Below are 17386 nucleotides of genomic sequence, written 5' to 3'. Positions count from 1 at the left end.
GTGTTATTTTTATAATCTGAAGGAAAACAGCAAGTTTTCAAGGAACTCAGTTACTCCAGTAAAAAAATGTTAAAATAGTTTTCAAGTACTAAGACCATTTTCAGCATAAAGTTTTATTTAAAGAACAAAAACTGGGACTTCCTTGGTGGTCCAGTGGTTAAGATTCCACACTCCTGATGCAGGGGGCCCAGGTTCGATCCCTGGTCAAGGAACTAGATCCTGCATGCATGCCGCAACTCAGAGCCCGCATTCCGCAACTAAGAGCCCACATGCCGCAATGAAGATCCCACGTGCCGCAACTAAGACCGGTGCAGCCAAATAAATAAATAAATATTTTTTTTAAAAACTCTTCAGGGAAAATATTCATGCCTGCTGGTCAAGTAAAAACTCACTTTCAGGAGAAGAGCTGTATGTATAAAGGAAAAGACTGAGAAGCAATTCTCTGGAACCAGGCCCTGAAGCCAGACCAGGGTCTGATCTGGGCTCTGCCACCTACCAGGCCAGGCTGGCAACAGATGGGAAGAAACACAGTCTGCCCTTGAGGTCCTGTGGCCAGAGACTCAGGGAGACGACAGTGCCAAGCCAGCACACTCAGGAAGTCCACTACAGCAGACAGGAGGTACCTTGTGTCCCTGCAGTGGTTTCACCTCTATAGAAACTAGTCCAGACCTAGGCCAGGGCTTAGAGGGAACGCAGAAAGAGGAAAAGCTTGATTTAACATTTTGACTGTGGTTTTATTTTGATACACCTTTAAACTGCTTGTCAGATCAACCTTTAAGGGTAAAAGAAGTCACGCAAGAAAACACCAAACTGAACGGTATTCACTGTGCACAGCTCATCACCAATACCCTCAGGCTTGGGGACAAGGGGTGCGGCGGGGAGGGATGAAGACCAGATGCCAAGGGGACAGGAGGCTGGGAACCACTGAAGCAACACTTTCAACATTTCCCACCTAAACATTCTTTAAGGAAAACTTTCTCCCATTTCCACAGCCAGATGCATGCTCTTTCCCTCCCAAATGCTGGTAGTGGCTCATTCCTCTCCCTTCTACATCCAGCCAGAACAAGCAAGACATTCTGTCGCCTCCTGAAGCCAATCAATGGCCAAGTGCAATCAATCCTTGTTCCAGGGAGCCCTTGGGGCCACCCACGTCTGTCACCTCCCTAGCTGGAGCTATGGCCAGCTCTTCCTCGCTCCCACCTCCCCCTACTCAGGACGCTCCCGCCCCACACCCCCTCTCTAACACACATTCTCTCTCACACACACACACACACACACAAACATATACATATGCACTCACACACCTACGCAACACATACACATAAACACACACACACAAACTAACCCGCCCTCCCCGCCTGACTCTATAGCCCGAAGAAGCTTACTAATCCTGATCATTTCACTACCCTGCTTTAAAACCTTCCTTAATTGTCCTTAAGACAAAACCCAAGTTCCTAGGGCCTTACAAAGCTTGTCAGGACCTGCCCTGCTTGCCTCTCCACCATCATGGGTCTCCCGGCACTTCTCTCCGAACAGTCTCTGCTCCATTTATTTGCTCAACAAATATTCACTGAGCACCTACCACCAGCCAGTCATTATGTGAGAAGCTGGGGATGTGGCACGAACAAGACAAAGTCCCTGTCCTAGTCGGGGAAGCAAAACAAATGCATAAGCCAGTGTCACGGGGTGGACGTGCCAGCAGAAGATAAAGCAGGTGGGGCTGGAGCATGGCCCTGAGGAGGAAAGAAGGAAGCGCTGTTCAAAGACCGGCTCTCTCCCCTCCCCACCTCTGCACACCTGGCTCCTCTGCCCTCCCTCCCATCCTCTTCCTTCCTTGCCCAGATCACTTCTAGTCTCTTTCAGGTACTGGCTCAGTGTGCCTGCCTTCCAGGAGGCCTTCTCACCACTCTGCACATAGCCACCACCACCCCAACCCATCTCCCCCAGAAAACTGGTAAACTCCTTAAAAGCAGGAGTTACGCACCAATGAACTGCCAACACGTAGCGTGGTGCCTGGCACATAGAGGCCCTCAATAAATATTAGCTGAATTACTGAATTCTTTAAATCAGTTTTTGTGACTTCACCACTCTTTCCCCTCACTACACCCCCACCTTTGACCTGCACACATTTTCATCTCCCCCGTTAGGGACCCCCTACTGCACACAGCTTAGGCAAACAGATGCCACCAAAATGTCCAGAAAGCAGAATTCCTTAAATCACTACCTTATTACTCAAGTGCAGATACATAATTACTGCTTTGGGCTTTTACTTAACTTTGTATAAGGATGCCATTTTCTCTAATAAGATAAAATTCCTCAAGGGCCACGCCCACATCTATACCTCCTATATTGTGTGAGATCCCACACAATCCCAGGCTCAGTGCCATGTAGGTAAATGGTACAAAGTGCTCATAAGAACAATTATTTCCCCACAAAACACTGAGAAGCCCTGCAACTTGCTTTTAGATAGCATACACTAATAGTTAGGATCTGTGCATTTCACTGTATGTAAAGTTTGCCTCAAACAATAATGTAAGTATTAACCTCTTAGTTAATAAGTGTGCTTCCTCAAGTGCTATGGGTTAGCAGTTCAGAAACTCCCCTCTGTGTATTCCAGCCAGCAAATGAATCAGTGAGGACAAAGGAGCCAGGTTCTCACTGCTGGGAAGTAAGTGACAAACCTGAAAAAGGGAACAGGCCTTGAAAGGGGGAACGGGCCTTGTGGTAATCACCTCTGTGCATCACCGTACAATGCACAGCAGTAAGTAAGCAATAAATACAAACACGGATGTCTCCACCCTACCTCTCTGCCGAGGGGACCCGCAAACAGTGGCACACCAGCAGCAATGGGCACACCTAGTGCCAGGTCTTGCTTCTAAATTCCATTCTCCACCAAAAGGAACTGGGGATCATTGGAGAAAAGGCTGATTCCAGGGTTGAGGCAGGGAAAATACAAGATAAGCCTGGAACATCTTACAGTGCCAAAAAGCCAAGAAATGTTCAAAGCCTGGTATGTCAAAGGGCACTGACAAAAACATGATGAGGCCGTGCTAAGCTAGAAAATAAATAATGACAGGGACGGGCCAAATGAACAACGGCAACAAAGTTGGGACCAAGCAACATGATGCGATGCTCTGGAAAAAGCAAGCGACTTCAGTAGCATCCTCACCCAAAATGCACACCCTGCATCTGAGTACAAGGAAACATCAGGCAAACCCAACTTGAGGACATTCCAGGAAATCACTGCCTGTATTCTTTTAAAATGTCAAGGTCAGTGAGTTCAGAGACAGAAAGGAGGATGGTGGTTACCAGGGGTTGGGGGAGGGGGAGGGAGAGTTAGTGTTTAATGAGGACAGAGTTTCAGTTTGGGCAGACAAAAATGTTCTGGAGATGGACGGTGGTGATGGCTGCAAAACAGTATGAATGTACTTAATAACTGTAGCCTTAAAAATGGTTTAAATGATAAACTTCATATTATGTATATTTTACGACAATAAAAAAATTGTCAAGGTCAAGAAATTCTAAGAAAGCCTGAGAAACTCCTTTAGATTAAAGGAGGCTACAAAGACGAGACTTCTAAGGCAGTTAAGTGAACCTGGATGGGAGGAGGGGCAAAAATGGCACAAAAATGGCTCATAAAGGGGCAAACCACAACATTTTAATGTAAACTGTGGATTAATAATAGTATTATATCAGGAGTTCCCTGGCGGTCCAGTGATTAGGACTTGGCACTTTCACTGCTGTAGCCTCAGGTTCAATCCCTGGTAGGGGAACTAAGATCCCGCAAGCTGTGTGGCAAAAAAATATATATATATAGTATTATACCAATGGCAAATGTCCTGACTTTTACAACTGTCCTATGTTTATGTAAGAGGATGTCCTTGTTCTTAGGAGAGATACACACAGTAAGGCATAAAGGAGCACAGTCTCCAACTTACTCTTCAATAGTTCAGGGGAAAGAATTACATATTCACATTTATAAATAGAGAAAAGTAAATGAGGCAAGATGTAAAAACGGGTAAATCTGGGTAAGGGTATATGGGAATTCATTACACTATTCTTGCAATTTTTCTGTAAGTCTGAAATTACATCAAAACTAAAAAATACAAAATAGTAGTAGTCAAGAACAGAAGACCCACCTGGAAAGCACACCGATGGTCGGTAAAATTAACACGTGTCACTGGCTGTATCTCCTCAGCTGTCTCCCCTTCCGCTGTAAAGGCACAACCCTCTCTGCAGAGTTGGACGTACAGGGCAAGTTTAAGGTTCAAGAACATGATTAAAGCATTAACATATCATGCCATATATTTACTGGAATGGCCTTTTCTATGTATTTAACTAGACTTACAAAAAGGAAACAGGCGCTTCCCTGGTGGCGCAGTGGTTGAGAGTCTGCCTGCTGATGCAGGGGACACGGGTTCGTGCCCCGGTCTGGGAAGATCCCACATGCCGCGGAGCGGCTAGGCCCGTGAGCCATGGCCGCTGAGCCTGTGCGTCCGGAGCCTGTGCTCCGCAATGGGAGAGGCCACAACAGTGAGAGGCCTGCATACCGCAAAAAAAAAAAAAAAAAGGAAACAGTATCCACCTTGAGCTCCACGGAGACAAGCATGGTGGATGCCCCAAGCACTTTAATGGCTTCTGAACAAAAAGAGGACAGAGTCAGAAACCTAGAGGACACCCTCTATATGTAAGCCACATGGATATTGTTAGAGCTCTAGCTTTAGAATGCCACAAGAATTCTAATAATTTCTACCTCTAATAATGAGGTAGAAATGTTCTCATCCATTTCAGGACTCTTCCACAGCACGTTGTTCAAAATGGAACATGGCACATTTTTTAAAGCAGGTTAAAAAAAATCTATGTAGATGTCCCTTTGTGGCTCCTGAGCCTCACACAACAAACGCCAAAGGAAAGTTGATATACTTCAAATGCAAAGTGAGAGAGTGTTATAAACCCCACCCGCTCTTATCCCCACATCCAAACCAGACTCCCTTGATTCTACCTTCTCGATTCTACCTTCTGGACATCAGCAGAGGCCCTGTCCTGTCCTCCACCCCTCCCACCACTGTCTCCTCCAGCCCTGGTGGTTCTCACCTGGATTATCACACTCCCCTCCCCAGCTGGTGATACCACCTCCAGTGTCACCCCTCTTCAAACCCTCCACTCCACCCACAGTCAAAAAGACCTTTCAAAACACAAATCTATGTCTGACATTCCCCTGCTTAAATCCTGAAGCAGCTCCCATCACCAACTACATCAACAGTCATTAGTTGCTGTGAGTTTAAAGCTGGGTCGACCTGACTGATTTATGTTTCATAAATGTTGTTCAATGCAAATGATTCACTTATTTATTATAAACTAAAGGCTTTCGCTGATAACCATGGTCTCCTCTCCTATAAACACACATTGTACTATAATTTGATGACTCGGCACACTGTCAATAAGCAATAAACCTCCACTGAGCTCAAGTGAAGACGTCTGGCTACCTCCCCTCGCCCCACTGGATCCATTCTCGTCCCCTCACAGAACAAGGCCGTCCTGGGTGAGTGACAGTGTATCTTCCTACAGGACATGCAACAGGGGCAACAGGAGGCCCTAACGGTGCCTAAAGGGCTACATAAAAGGCAAATGCCTTCACAATCACAAAGGCTCTCCACGAGCACAAGCTCAGACGATGGAAAGAGTGTAACAGATCCCTTTTAGGTCTGTCACTTGATTTCTGGTCAAGCTTGGTATTTTTGGCCAACCATCTGATACCTCAAGCCTTCTTCCTAGTTTAAGTTTGATGCCCACTTTTTTTTTTTTACACTTGTTTCTCTCTCTATTTTTTTAATAGATCTTTACTGGAGTATAATTGCTTCACAATACTGTTTTAGTTTCTGTTGTACATCAAAGTGTACAACAGAATCAGCCACATACATACATATGTCCCCATATCCCCTCCCTCTTGAGCCTCCCTCCCATCCTCCCTATCCCACCCCTCTAGGTCATCACAAAGCACAGAGCTGATCTCCCTGTGCTATGCTGCTGCTTCCCACTAGCTGACTATTTTACATTCGGTAGTGTATACATGTCGATGCTACTCTCACTTCGCCCCAGCTTCCCCCTCCCACCCGTGTTCTCAAGTCCATTCTCTATGTCTACATCTTTATTCCTGCCCTGCAACTAGGTTCATCAGTACCATTTTTTTTTTTTTTAGATTCCATATATATGCATTAGAATACGGTATTTGTTTTTCTCTTTCTGACTTACTTCACTCTGTATGACAGACTCTAGGTCCATCCACCTCACTACAAATAACTCAATTTCGTTTCTTTTTATGGCTGAGGAATATTCCATTGTATATATGTGCCACATCTTCTTTATCCATTCATCTGTCGATGGACATTTAGGTTGGTTCCATGTCCTGGCTGTTGTAAATAGTGCTGTAATGAACATTGTGGTACATGTCTCTTTTTGAATTATGGTTTTCTCAGGGTATATGCCCAGTAGTAGGATTGCTGGGTCATATGGTAGTTCTATTTTTAGTTTTTTAAGGAACCTCCATACTGTTCTCCATAGAGGTTGTATCAATTTACATTCCCACCAACAATGCAGGAGGATTCCCTTTTCACCACACCCTTTCCAGCATTCACTGTTTCTAGATTTTTTTGATAATAGCCATTCTGACCAGCGTGAGGTGGTAACTCATTGTAGTTTTGATTTGCATTTCTCTAATAATTAGTGATGTTGAGCACCTTTTCATGTGCCTCTTGGCCATCCATATGTCTTCCTTGGTGAAATGTCTATTTAGGTCTTCCACCCATTTTTTAATTGGATTGTTTGTTTTTTTGATATTGAGCTCCATGAGCTGTTTGTATACTTTGGAGATTAATCCTTTGTTGTTTCATTTCCAAATATTTTCTCCCATTCTGAGGGTTGTCTTTCTGTCTTGTTTATGGTTTCCTTTGCTGTGCAAAAGCTTTTAAGTTTAATTAAGTCCCATTTGTTTATTTTTGGAGGTGGGTCAAAAAAGATCTTGCTGTGGTTTACATCAAAGAGTGTTTTTCCTATGTTTTCCTCTAAGAGTTTTATAGTGTCTGGTCTTACATTTAGCTCTTTAATCCATTGGGAGTTTATCTTTGTGTATGGTGTTAGGGAGTGTTCTAATTTCATTCTTTTACATGCAGCTGTCCAGTTTTCCCAGCACCACTTATTGAAGAGGCTGTCTTTCCTCCATTGTATGTTCTTGCCTCCTTTGTCGTAAATTAGGTTACCATACGTGTGTGGGTTTATGTCTGGGCATTCTATCCTGTACCACTGATCTGTATTTCTGTTTTTATGCCAGTACCATACTGTCTTGATTACTGTAACTTTGTGGTATAGTTTGAAGTCGAGAAGCCTGATTCCTCCAACTCCGTTTTTCTTTCTCAAGATTGCTTTGGCTATTTGGGGTCTTTTGTGTTTCCATACGAATTGTAAAATATTTTGTTCTGAAGAATGCCATTGGTAGTTTGATAGGGATTGCACTGAATCTGTAGATTGCTTTGGGTAGTATAGTCATTTTCACAATATTGATTCTTCCAATCCAAGAACATGGTATACTTCTCCATCTGTTTATGTCATCTTTGATTTCTTTTATCAGTGTTTTATAGTTTTCTGAGTACAAGTCTTTCGACTCCTTAGGCAGGTTTATTCCAAGGTATTTTATTCTTTTTGTTACAATGGTAAGGATTGTAACAATGGTAACAAAGGATTGTAAACAATGGTGGGATTGTTTCCTTAATTTCTCTTTCTGATTTTTCGTTGTTGGTGTATAGGAATGCCAGAGATTTCTGTGATGTCCACTTTCTTTTAACTACACTAACAGGTCTCAAACATTTGATAACAGGACACCTAACCACTCTTAAAAATTACTGAAGACTCCCAAAGAGCTTTTTATATGTTACATTTATCAATATTTTCCATACTAGAGGTTAAAACCAAATATATATATATATATTTCCTTATTAATTCACTTAAAAATTGTTATATTTTCAATAAAGATTTCTATGAAAAATAACTATATTTTCAAAAAAATGTTAGACAAGTGACACTGTTTTTCAAAAATCTCCTTAATGTCTGCCTTAATAGAAGACAGCTGAACTCTCACATTCTGCATTCAATCTGTTGTGATATGTTGTTTTGGCTGAAGTGTGTAAGAAAAATATGGACTGAAAAAGACACATAGTTTGCAAAGAGCAGGAGTAACAGTAGAGCAAAATAATTGGAAATATTCTTCTATGATATTACATCAAAACTCAGTAAGTGGTAGTTTCTTAAAGGTTTGCTGCAATCTATCTGAATAGAATAGAAAATAGAAAATTTAATCTATCCAAAACCAAAGCAATAACTCTTCATACCCTATTATGTTAAAATCCATTGGCCTAACTTTGGATCTTTTACCCATGGATGATTTTATAATATCATGAATTGGTCATTTGGAAATATTGGTTCAGTGAATTATGCAGATGTTCCAAACGAGGACACATTTCATTCTACAATATAAAAAAGATCATATTCATTAATATCACCATCATCTCATCAGAAACATCTTTAAGTACTGGGAAGCCGGGAAGCTCACAGTGGCAGATACAGCTTTTCCAAAACTCTAATTTTCACTTGAAAGCTCAAATTTTATCACTAGCAACAAATACTGTCAGTTGTTTTCCTTGAAGTGAAGCTCACTTGGTTCGTTTTCCAGAAAATGTCCGCCAGAACCCAAGCCTGACCGTGCAGGGCCAGCCTGCCAGCCTCCTCCAGGTGCAGCTTGTGTTTCAGGAAGGATAGCAACTGGCGCAGCCAGCAACCGCAGGTGCTCTTCCTCAGACAACCATACCTCGTGCAAAGGATAAAAAAGGCGTGTACCAAAGAGCCAAGATTTAAGAAAACTAATCATTTTAATGCTTTATCAAGGGCATTCTGAAGAGAAACTGGGATTTTTTTTTTTACTGAGACCATGTGGCAATGAAGAAAACAATAACCACCAGCACAGTCAGATGCCACCATCTTGATTCAAGCTCAGGCACCAGCAGTTTTACCCACCCACAATCAGCGCAACTGTCAACATGGGGAAAACGCCAATAACTAACATCTTCTATTATTATGAAAACAGTGTCACCTCGGGGACCCGAGAGAGCACCGAGCACACGGTGAGAACAGCTAGGCTGCACCATCAGAATCGTTCAGTTGGTGGTTGACCACCACCCGCCTCATCTTCTCCATACATTTTGTTTCAGCCTCCATGGCCTCTCAGCAGGATTTTTCCAGTGGAGACACTGTGATACAGTTTTGCCTGTCTGTTTTTACCTGGGCTGTGTTTCTCAGATTCTGCTTCCTCTGTTGGAGCCCTGTAACTATGTCTCTTCACGCAAGCCTTTTAATCAAGCCCCAGTTTCCTCATCAATCACACATAGATAACGATCTCTACTACTGAGCCTTAAAAGACATAATCTATGTGGAAGCCCTTGGTGAATGATTCATTTTTTTCATCAGTACATTTTTATTGAATCCCTATTGTGTGCCAAGCACTGTCCTCTATGCCAGCAGAAACAAGGTCCTTGTTTTATGATTAAAAAGCTCACTTCTGGGGGTCAGGGTATAAAGAAAAATATCACAGACATAAAGAGTGATCATGAGCAACTGGGGAGCTGCTTAAGATGGGGTGATCAGGAAAGGAAGTGACCTAGGCGCTGGGTGCAAACTACAAGAAGGAGCCAAGTATGCAAAGGTCAGATAGAAGAGCATTCCAGGCCTTTCCATCCAAGAAGCAGAAAAGGCAGGCAGGGCCAGATCATGAAGCTTTGTGAACCAGGGTGGAGTTTGTGTTCTACTCCAAGCGGCCTGGTAAGTAATGGAATCTGATTTACACTTTAACAAGCTCCCTCTGACCAATACGTGAAGAATCAATTGCAGGACAAGAGTAGACACAGGAAGACCAGTCAGGACACGATTCTAGCTATCCAGATGAAAGATGGTAGTTGCCTGGACTGGGCTCACATCAGTGGAGACAAAATGAGGTGGTCCGATATAAGATACAATTTGGAGGCAAAGTTGACAGGTTCTGCTGATGACACAGTACAATGAGGAGAGGAAGAAGAAATAATTACAGATAAATTCTAGATTTACAACTTGAACAACTGAGTGGGTGGTGATGACAGTGTGTTGTGATGGAGAAAACCAAGGCAAAGCAGACAATTAGGTACCTGAGACAAGAGTCATAGCATGTAGACGGCACATAAAACCATGAGACTAGATGAGATCAGCTAGCAAGGGTACACAGAGAAAAGAGAAAGGGCTCCAAGATCAAGTTCTGGAACACTCTACGCTCAGCTGTCAACCAGCAAAGGAGTCTGAGGAGGAGCAGTTAGTGACCTCAGAGGAAGACCTGGAGTTTCAGGAAGACACAGAAGCAAGTGAGGAAAAAGCTGTGTGAATGAGAGAGTGGTCCACCCTGGAATGCTGCTGAGAAGTCGAAAAGATAAGGACAGAGAAGTGACATTTAGATTTAGCAGCAAATGGTGACCTTGTGGAGGGCAGTCTGAGTGGCATGGAAGAGAGCCTAAATGGAGTAGATTGAGAGGATGCAAAGTGAGGAAACAGGAGTAAAGAAGGGTTATAAAGTATTACTATTTCCCCTTGCTCCAAAGACAACCTAAACATTTGACTATCCATATATCAGTTTAATGTATCTACTCGGCTTCCTCCATGGTTTATTCAAATACAGCTACAAAGCAAGGTGACTAAGTCTAAAGACTGGTTTGGGAAATTGCTTCATCATTTTATAGCTACATCTCCTACATACAGGCAGGTATAGTGTCTCTGTCAATGGTTTTCTTTCAGAGCAATAGCTCTCAGGCTTCCCTGATTCCATCCCACATATGTAAGGTAAAGATCCATCTGAGATCAATTATCTCCACATGCCCGCTTTCCGGAAAATGAACTCTGTGATAACTATAAAGTATCACAGTAAAACATAAATGGCGGAGTTATATACAAATCTGTTTTAGCCATAGGTCTATGAATGATTCACTTTGAACTGTAATTCACATGTCTAGTTATTTGAAAATCACAAGTCAAAAATGCCAGTGAGGCATATACATATTTACTACACACAGAACTAACCAAACAACAAACTTGATAATTTGATAATAACAGTATTAAACTTACAGTAACTTAGTAATTAAAATGCAACAATAGTGGCATCTGAAAACCAGGAATGGTTCAATACCAAGACTGTGGGAATCCCAACCGAGAGTGGGCATGTGCTGTAGTTCTGTGAGGATGCCAAATGCCAAGAGGCAGAAAACTTGGAGTCATCACTCAACTTTGGTAAAGTTGTCAATTTTAGGAACCCTTAACAACTCCACTAAATAGGACAAAAGTAAGTAACTACTGATACATATACAATAAAAGTGTGTGCACTTGGGACTTCCCTGGTGGCACAGTGGTTAAGAATCTGCCTGCCAATGCAGGGGACACAGGTTCGAGCCCTGGTCAGGGAAGATCCCACATGCCGCGGAGCAACTAAGCCCATGTGCCACAACTACTGAACCTGCGCTCTAGAGCCCGTGAGCCACAACTACTGAAGCCCGCGAGCCTACAGCTCGTGCTCCACAACAAGAGAAGCCACCACAATGAGAAGCCTGCGCACCGCAACGAAGAGTAGCCCCCACTCACCACAACTAGAGAAAGCCTGCGTACAGCAACAAAGACCCAACACAGCCAAAAATAAATAAAGAAAATAAATAAATTTATTTTTTTTTAAAAAGTATGTGGACTTGCATACGGATCACAGAAAAAAGCAATGACTGAGTCTGCGTTTAGGGCAGTCAATTGCCCACTGGAAGAAGTAGCCTACACAGGTCCTGGTACAGGACAACCGGGTCCACACCTGTTGCCTTACAACGATGCTGCAGCATCTGACTGCTGGAGATCACCTCCAGCACAGGGAAACAGTCTGGCATCATGCCCATGTGCTCAAGAGTCCTAGAATCTTGAAGTCACATATGGGTAACCCACAGGCCAGAGCCAACCCCACAAATGGACTGCTTCGTGTTTTGTAATATCTGAATTAGTTCCAATATTTTAAAATTGGCAAACTTCACATTTAAAAAAATAAAAAAAGTTTTCTGGCTTCTCAAAGAAAAGAGAGAGAGAGGGAGACCTGGCGCCAGGACCAGCTGCCCCTTGAGCTGCAACCTGTGCTCTTCAGCGCCTCACTGATCTCAGCCTCCAGAAAGTCAGGCACGAGTCAAACCTCAGCTGCCATTTATCTATGAACCTGTGCCATTATTCTCCTTCTGTCTGGCCTGTTTCATTCATTTATGCTACCTTCCAACTCTCGGCATCATTTGGATCTGTACCCTTTATCCTAGCATAGTGTGCTGAAAAGGTCCCCTCAGGGTCTAACCAGGGGAAAGAGAATACAAGGATGTCCAGAGGCCAAGCTCTCACAAACTTAACTAAAAATGTTAGCTGCTGATCTTCTTTAAACAACTTGCGAAGGTCGGACACAGCAAACTTTCTCCCCTGGATCTTTCTAAGTCAAAATCTCAGTAATTACTCAGACTCCCAGAACTTTTCTTCCTCTTAATAACCTATGAAGAGCTTATCAGGGAATGTTAATCATTCACCAATTGTTGTAATTAAAAGGTCAAAAATAAATCCATCAATCAGTTTTGAACAGTTTAAGCATGGGTTTAGAGTAGCAAAGGGAACCACATTTCAGAAGAAAAGAAAAAAAAAAGCCCTCCAAATAGAATGGGGAAAAAAAAAAGATTACAGTTACTTTTAAAATAAGTCTCTTCATATATGCATAGGAACCACAAAAGCTTTAAACCATATAATTAGTACTAAAGATGTCAGTAAGACAGACTTTATACAATCTCTTCCAATGACCATCTCTTTTTAGTCCCTAAACTACTTTTGGATGAAACAAATTTTCCTAATAACAACTGAAGCACAAGTTACTAGTGACTGACTAGCTAGAATTACCACAAGGGTAATCCTATATACGTTCAACATCATACACTAAAAACAACAATCTTATATAAACATATCCATAAACCCAGAGCAAAGCACACTGCATTACACCACCAACTACCCCTCTTAGGCTAAAATGTTCAAATCAATAAAGACAGTCTTGAAGGAGAAAACAAAGCACAAAAAAAAATCCAAAACAAATTATAAGCGTGTATGGGTGAGACGGTCCCACCCTTTTGCTCTGGAGGCCAGGAAATAGATGGTGGTTGATTAAGAACAGGTTTAACAAAATTGACTGTTTTCTTTCCTACTAACTTCTTAAGTCACTATCCACGCTCCAACACCACGAGGACCCCCTACCAGACCCAAGTTCCAACCCATCATACTCTACTATTAGAGAAATTGTCTCCACCTAACAGTATCACGACACCACATAAAAGTATGAAAGTCTTGATTCAAGACAAACTGTTTAGAAGTCTATGATGAAGTTCACTGTAACTTTAAAATAACTTTGCATTAATTTGTTACTAGCTGAACATTTACCAGTAATCTTGTTTCCTAGCATACTATATTAGACTTCTGCACTCCACCTAGCTTGGGCAAAAAAAGTAAACTAGCCACTAAGTAGACTAACCACGTTGGGACAAATATTATATCCCAAGTTGTCTTTCCTCTAAGTGTTAACAGTACAAAGTTTAACAGTACAAAGTATATCAAAGAGCATGTAAATAGTTGCAATGCTGTATTTTCTAACTTGCTTAACTTCCATTGTCTGAATTAGAACTTACTTTGAATCTAATTAACACTATCCAGTGAATAACTACTAACCAAAACAGACTTTTCCATTTACAATAAAAATATGGAGTCTGAAATGGTTTGTGCTTTTTGGTTGACTTGCAACATGTGGCTGAGAAAAAATATCGCTGCTCTCCCAAGGACATATTTCTGGCTCTGAACTTGTAAAAGCTATCAAGGTCTAAGAGACGCAGGCTCAATCCACTTACCCGATCCTTCATCCTCCAGCTCTGAGCTAAAGATTTGGAGCCTTCAATTTTCTCACAGTGCCTCTTTTTCATGAAAGCCAAAGGCAGGTTCCAGTCAGTAAGATCAGCCTCATCTTCGTCCCCGAGTCCCAGGAGAGGCGACTGCAGCATCTCGGATTCCATCAGCGGGGGAGGGGGTGGGGGAGTCCTGGGCAGCAAGCGCTCGAGAACCTCCAGCCTTAAAAACTAGTGTGTACCAGAACTGGTGAAATAAAAAACAGAGAAGGGCAAAGTAGAAAAAGAAATGGATGGAGAGTGTTTGGAGATCCTCGCTGAGGCAAGAAGTCTGAGATCCTTCTAACTCTGCGCGAGAAGTCAGAAGGGGTGGGAAGAGCGGTGGGAAATGAGGGAACCCAAGGAGCTCCTCACAGACACACACGCCCCCAGATCCCAAGTCACCGGCTGCTTCTGAGGCTGTCCGTTCCCGGAGGGGCTGCGAGCGAAGCTGTCAAAGGCGTGCGAGATTCCAGGCCTCACGATGACCCTGCTCTCGGTCTCCAACGCCTCAGCCGATCCGAGGACAGGCAGGCCGCCCGCTCCTGGTGCCGGTTTGCCGACTGGGCTGAGGTCTTCGGCCGAGGGGAAGAGGTTCAGAGCGCCTCGGGTCTCCTACAGCCACTTTCAGCCCTGTGGATCTCGCACTCGCCAGAGCTGCTGCAACCAGAGCCAGGACGGGCCCATCGTGCTTGCCCGCAGCCGGCTCCTCAGCCCCGGGTCCGCGCGGCCTGGCCGGTCCTGGCCTCCGGCCCCGTGGCTCTCTCCTGCCTGAGAACGAGTCCTAAGAAACAGGCGACACGGAGCCGCGGAGAAAACGCGTAATGTGGGCTTACTGGGTTTGGGGAGTTTTGCCCTCTGGTTTGAAGCTACAGTGAAACTCCTCTCATCAGCACATCAAGGAGGACGCCATATTGCCAAGACCCAGAATGCAGCGCGATCTACGGCGTGGCTAATAAGCCAAACTTCCTCAGAGCGTCCTGGCCATGCTTCCCAGGAGACAGCGAGAGGCGTCCTTGCCTCCCCGTTACCATCGTTACCACAATTAAGCTTTCTAGAGTTTATGGCAATTGGTATAATAGACGCGTCATATCAAAGTCAGTCCTATAAATGAAACTGTGTTATTTGGAAAAAAGCTTTTTATTATTACAAATGGACCTACATGCTTCTGAAATTAAAGGATTCAACCCCTTCTTTCTTCCAGATTTTGAAAAAGCAGCAAAAGCTTCAGAAAGAACAATTGATAACATTACAAAAGAAGATAGTATTGGGGGGGGCGTAGTATCCTCCACAGTATCAATCAGATTTTCTTTTTTATTTTCAAGGAACACTAAATGAAAAAATTAATTTCGACAATTATATTTTTTGTTTAATCCATCTTATTTTCTGCACGGTTTATTCTTATTATGATAGAGCTTCATGTGCAAACAACTAAACGCTACAGATTTCTATGCGTGGCACGCCTCCTGCCTTACTTTATTGCTGTATTCCATAAACATTGCGTATTTACAGTTTGTGGATAACTATGTCCCGTGCGGAGGGATTATAAACCCCAAGCAGCATGCGGTGCCTGCCTTCAATAAACATAGTGTCTAGTGATACACAGATGTAACCGTTAGATAAAGCCGGGCAGAAGGCAAAGAGGCTCGTCTTCCCCTCTGCATTTAGGTTTTGAGGTCAGGCCCACCTGTATCTGCATCTCAGCTGTATCACTTTCCATGTCTGTGACCTTGGTCAATCCCGTAACTAGTTCAGCCTCAGTTTCCTCAACTATAAAACTGGGTGAATATAATACCCACCTTGAAGGATAAAATTAACCCGTGTAGGTATCTGGTATATAGTGAGTGCCCAATACAATTCCAGCAATGATGCGTCTGTAGCTGGAGCGAGATCTAGCAGCCCTGTGTGCTTTACTAATCTAAAACCTCAGGGTGGGCTCTGGAAGAGACCCTTTTTCTCAGTGTGGTTTCCTAGGGCTTTGACACAATGTGGCAGCCCATATAAGGATCCTGATGGCATTTGTGTTCCTTTCAACAGCTGAGTGAATAGTGCAATCCCAGATCGTTCTCACCTAGCACATCACAGGTATTTAATTAAAATTCTTGGATTAAATCATTACCATTCTAAACATTTATATGGTTATTACATCCTGATGAGCCCAATCCTCCCATTAAAACTCAGGGCAAATTCACCAGAACAGAAATAGAGGCTAAAATCTGCCTTTTCCTTGCTCTCTGTGTTGACAAAATATCCCCCACAGTCACCAGCAGAGGCTTCAGGACTGCAGGGTCCTGAGAAGACCCCACTCTCACCTGAGGGCAGCAGCATAACTCCGGCTCTGCCCCATCACCCTGCAGCACACAACAGTGAAGGCCAGTGTCCCCAGGCACTCTTGCAGGAAGCAGCAGTTACAGAAAAGCAGCAGCATTAAACGCATTCATTCCTTACTAGCCCTGTGACAGGGGAAAACCCACTTAATCTGTGTGAGATTCAGTTTCCTCACCTATGAAGTATGTCACCTGGGGAAATCTACTCACCCTGTCTGACATTCTAAGCGAACGTAGTAACGGAGCCCGTGGAACCCAAAACTGGCAGGTTGTCAGAATTACCTGGGAAACTATTTTAAAATAAAGATTCATCCAGACCTACTGAATCACAGCGAGAGGGAGGACAGGGATTCAGGATCTCTATTTTTTAATCAGGTAACCCTGATGATAACTTAAAATCAGTCAGATGTGGGGATACTGGACAATATTCTCGTTGAGGATATTAGGCCATATTCTCCCCCAATGATTCTGTTCCAGCCCCATGGTGGGCCCTCAATAACTATTTGTACTGAACAAATGAATACTATGAAGGAATTATCCAATCTTCCATCTAATACATCAGAACAAAACACCCAAACTACATAACAAAACACGCCCTCTACTGTTTTACAAATGTGACCCCAGAACCAAGAGGCCTTTGGGGTCCATGTCCCGGACTGAGGGTTAGATGAAAACATTCTGTCCCCAGCTCACCACCAATTCCTGCAGAATTGCCAGAGCCTCTGCCCTCCTCTGTCCTCAGTCTCCACGTCTGAGACAACAGAAACTTAAAGAAGGTGAACCTCTAAAGACACTTCAGGGTCAAAATTCTGTGATTCATGTAAAAACGAGAAATGGGCAGATGAAAGCCCAGCTCCCAACCTGAAGTTTCAAGAAGGGGCTTGAATCATTTCACAGCATCATGACTTCTAAAAGAAACCTCTCCCCAGTGTGCCATGAGCGGCTCTATTCAAGTCCCAGATAAGCATTTGGAAGCATGGCTCCAGGTTTCCAGAAGGCAGTGAGCGTCGATGACTAATG

General features: G+C 43.4%; 1 protein-coding gene across 4 annotated transcripts in view; it reads right to left on the bottom strand.

Annotated features, from left to right (window-relative positions):
- The window catches only part of RPTOR (regulatory associated protein of MTOR complex 1), a 346540-nt gene extending 331625 nt beyond the window's left edge, over positions 1-14915 (bottom strand). For 2 of the 4 annotated variants that reach the window (XM_082861744.1, XM_082861740.1), the window contains exon 1: positions 14007-14915. In XM_082861744.1, coding sequence (XP_082717870.1) covers positions 14007-14168 — 162 coding nt within the window. In that variant the 5' untranslated portion in view covers positions 14169-14915. Of the gene's footprint in view, positions 1-1466; positions 1548-14006 lie in introns of those variants that run through there. The other 2 variants (XM_082861741.1, XM_082861742.1) reach the window with 2 other exon arrangements.
- Positions 14916-17386: the final 2471 nt, after the last annotated feature.

The sequence above is a fragment of the Leucopleurus acutus genome (genome assembly GCF_964270905.1).
Source record: "Leucopleurus acutus genome assembly, chromosome: 19".
Lineage (NCBI taxonomy): Eukaryota > Metazoa > Chordata > Mammalia > Artiodactyla > Delphinidae > Leucopleurus > Leucopleurus acutus.
The sequence above is the reverse complement of the archived record's forward strand: the minus strand, read 5'-3'. Positions and strand labels throughout refer to the sequence as shown.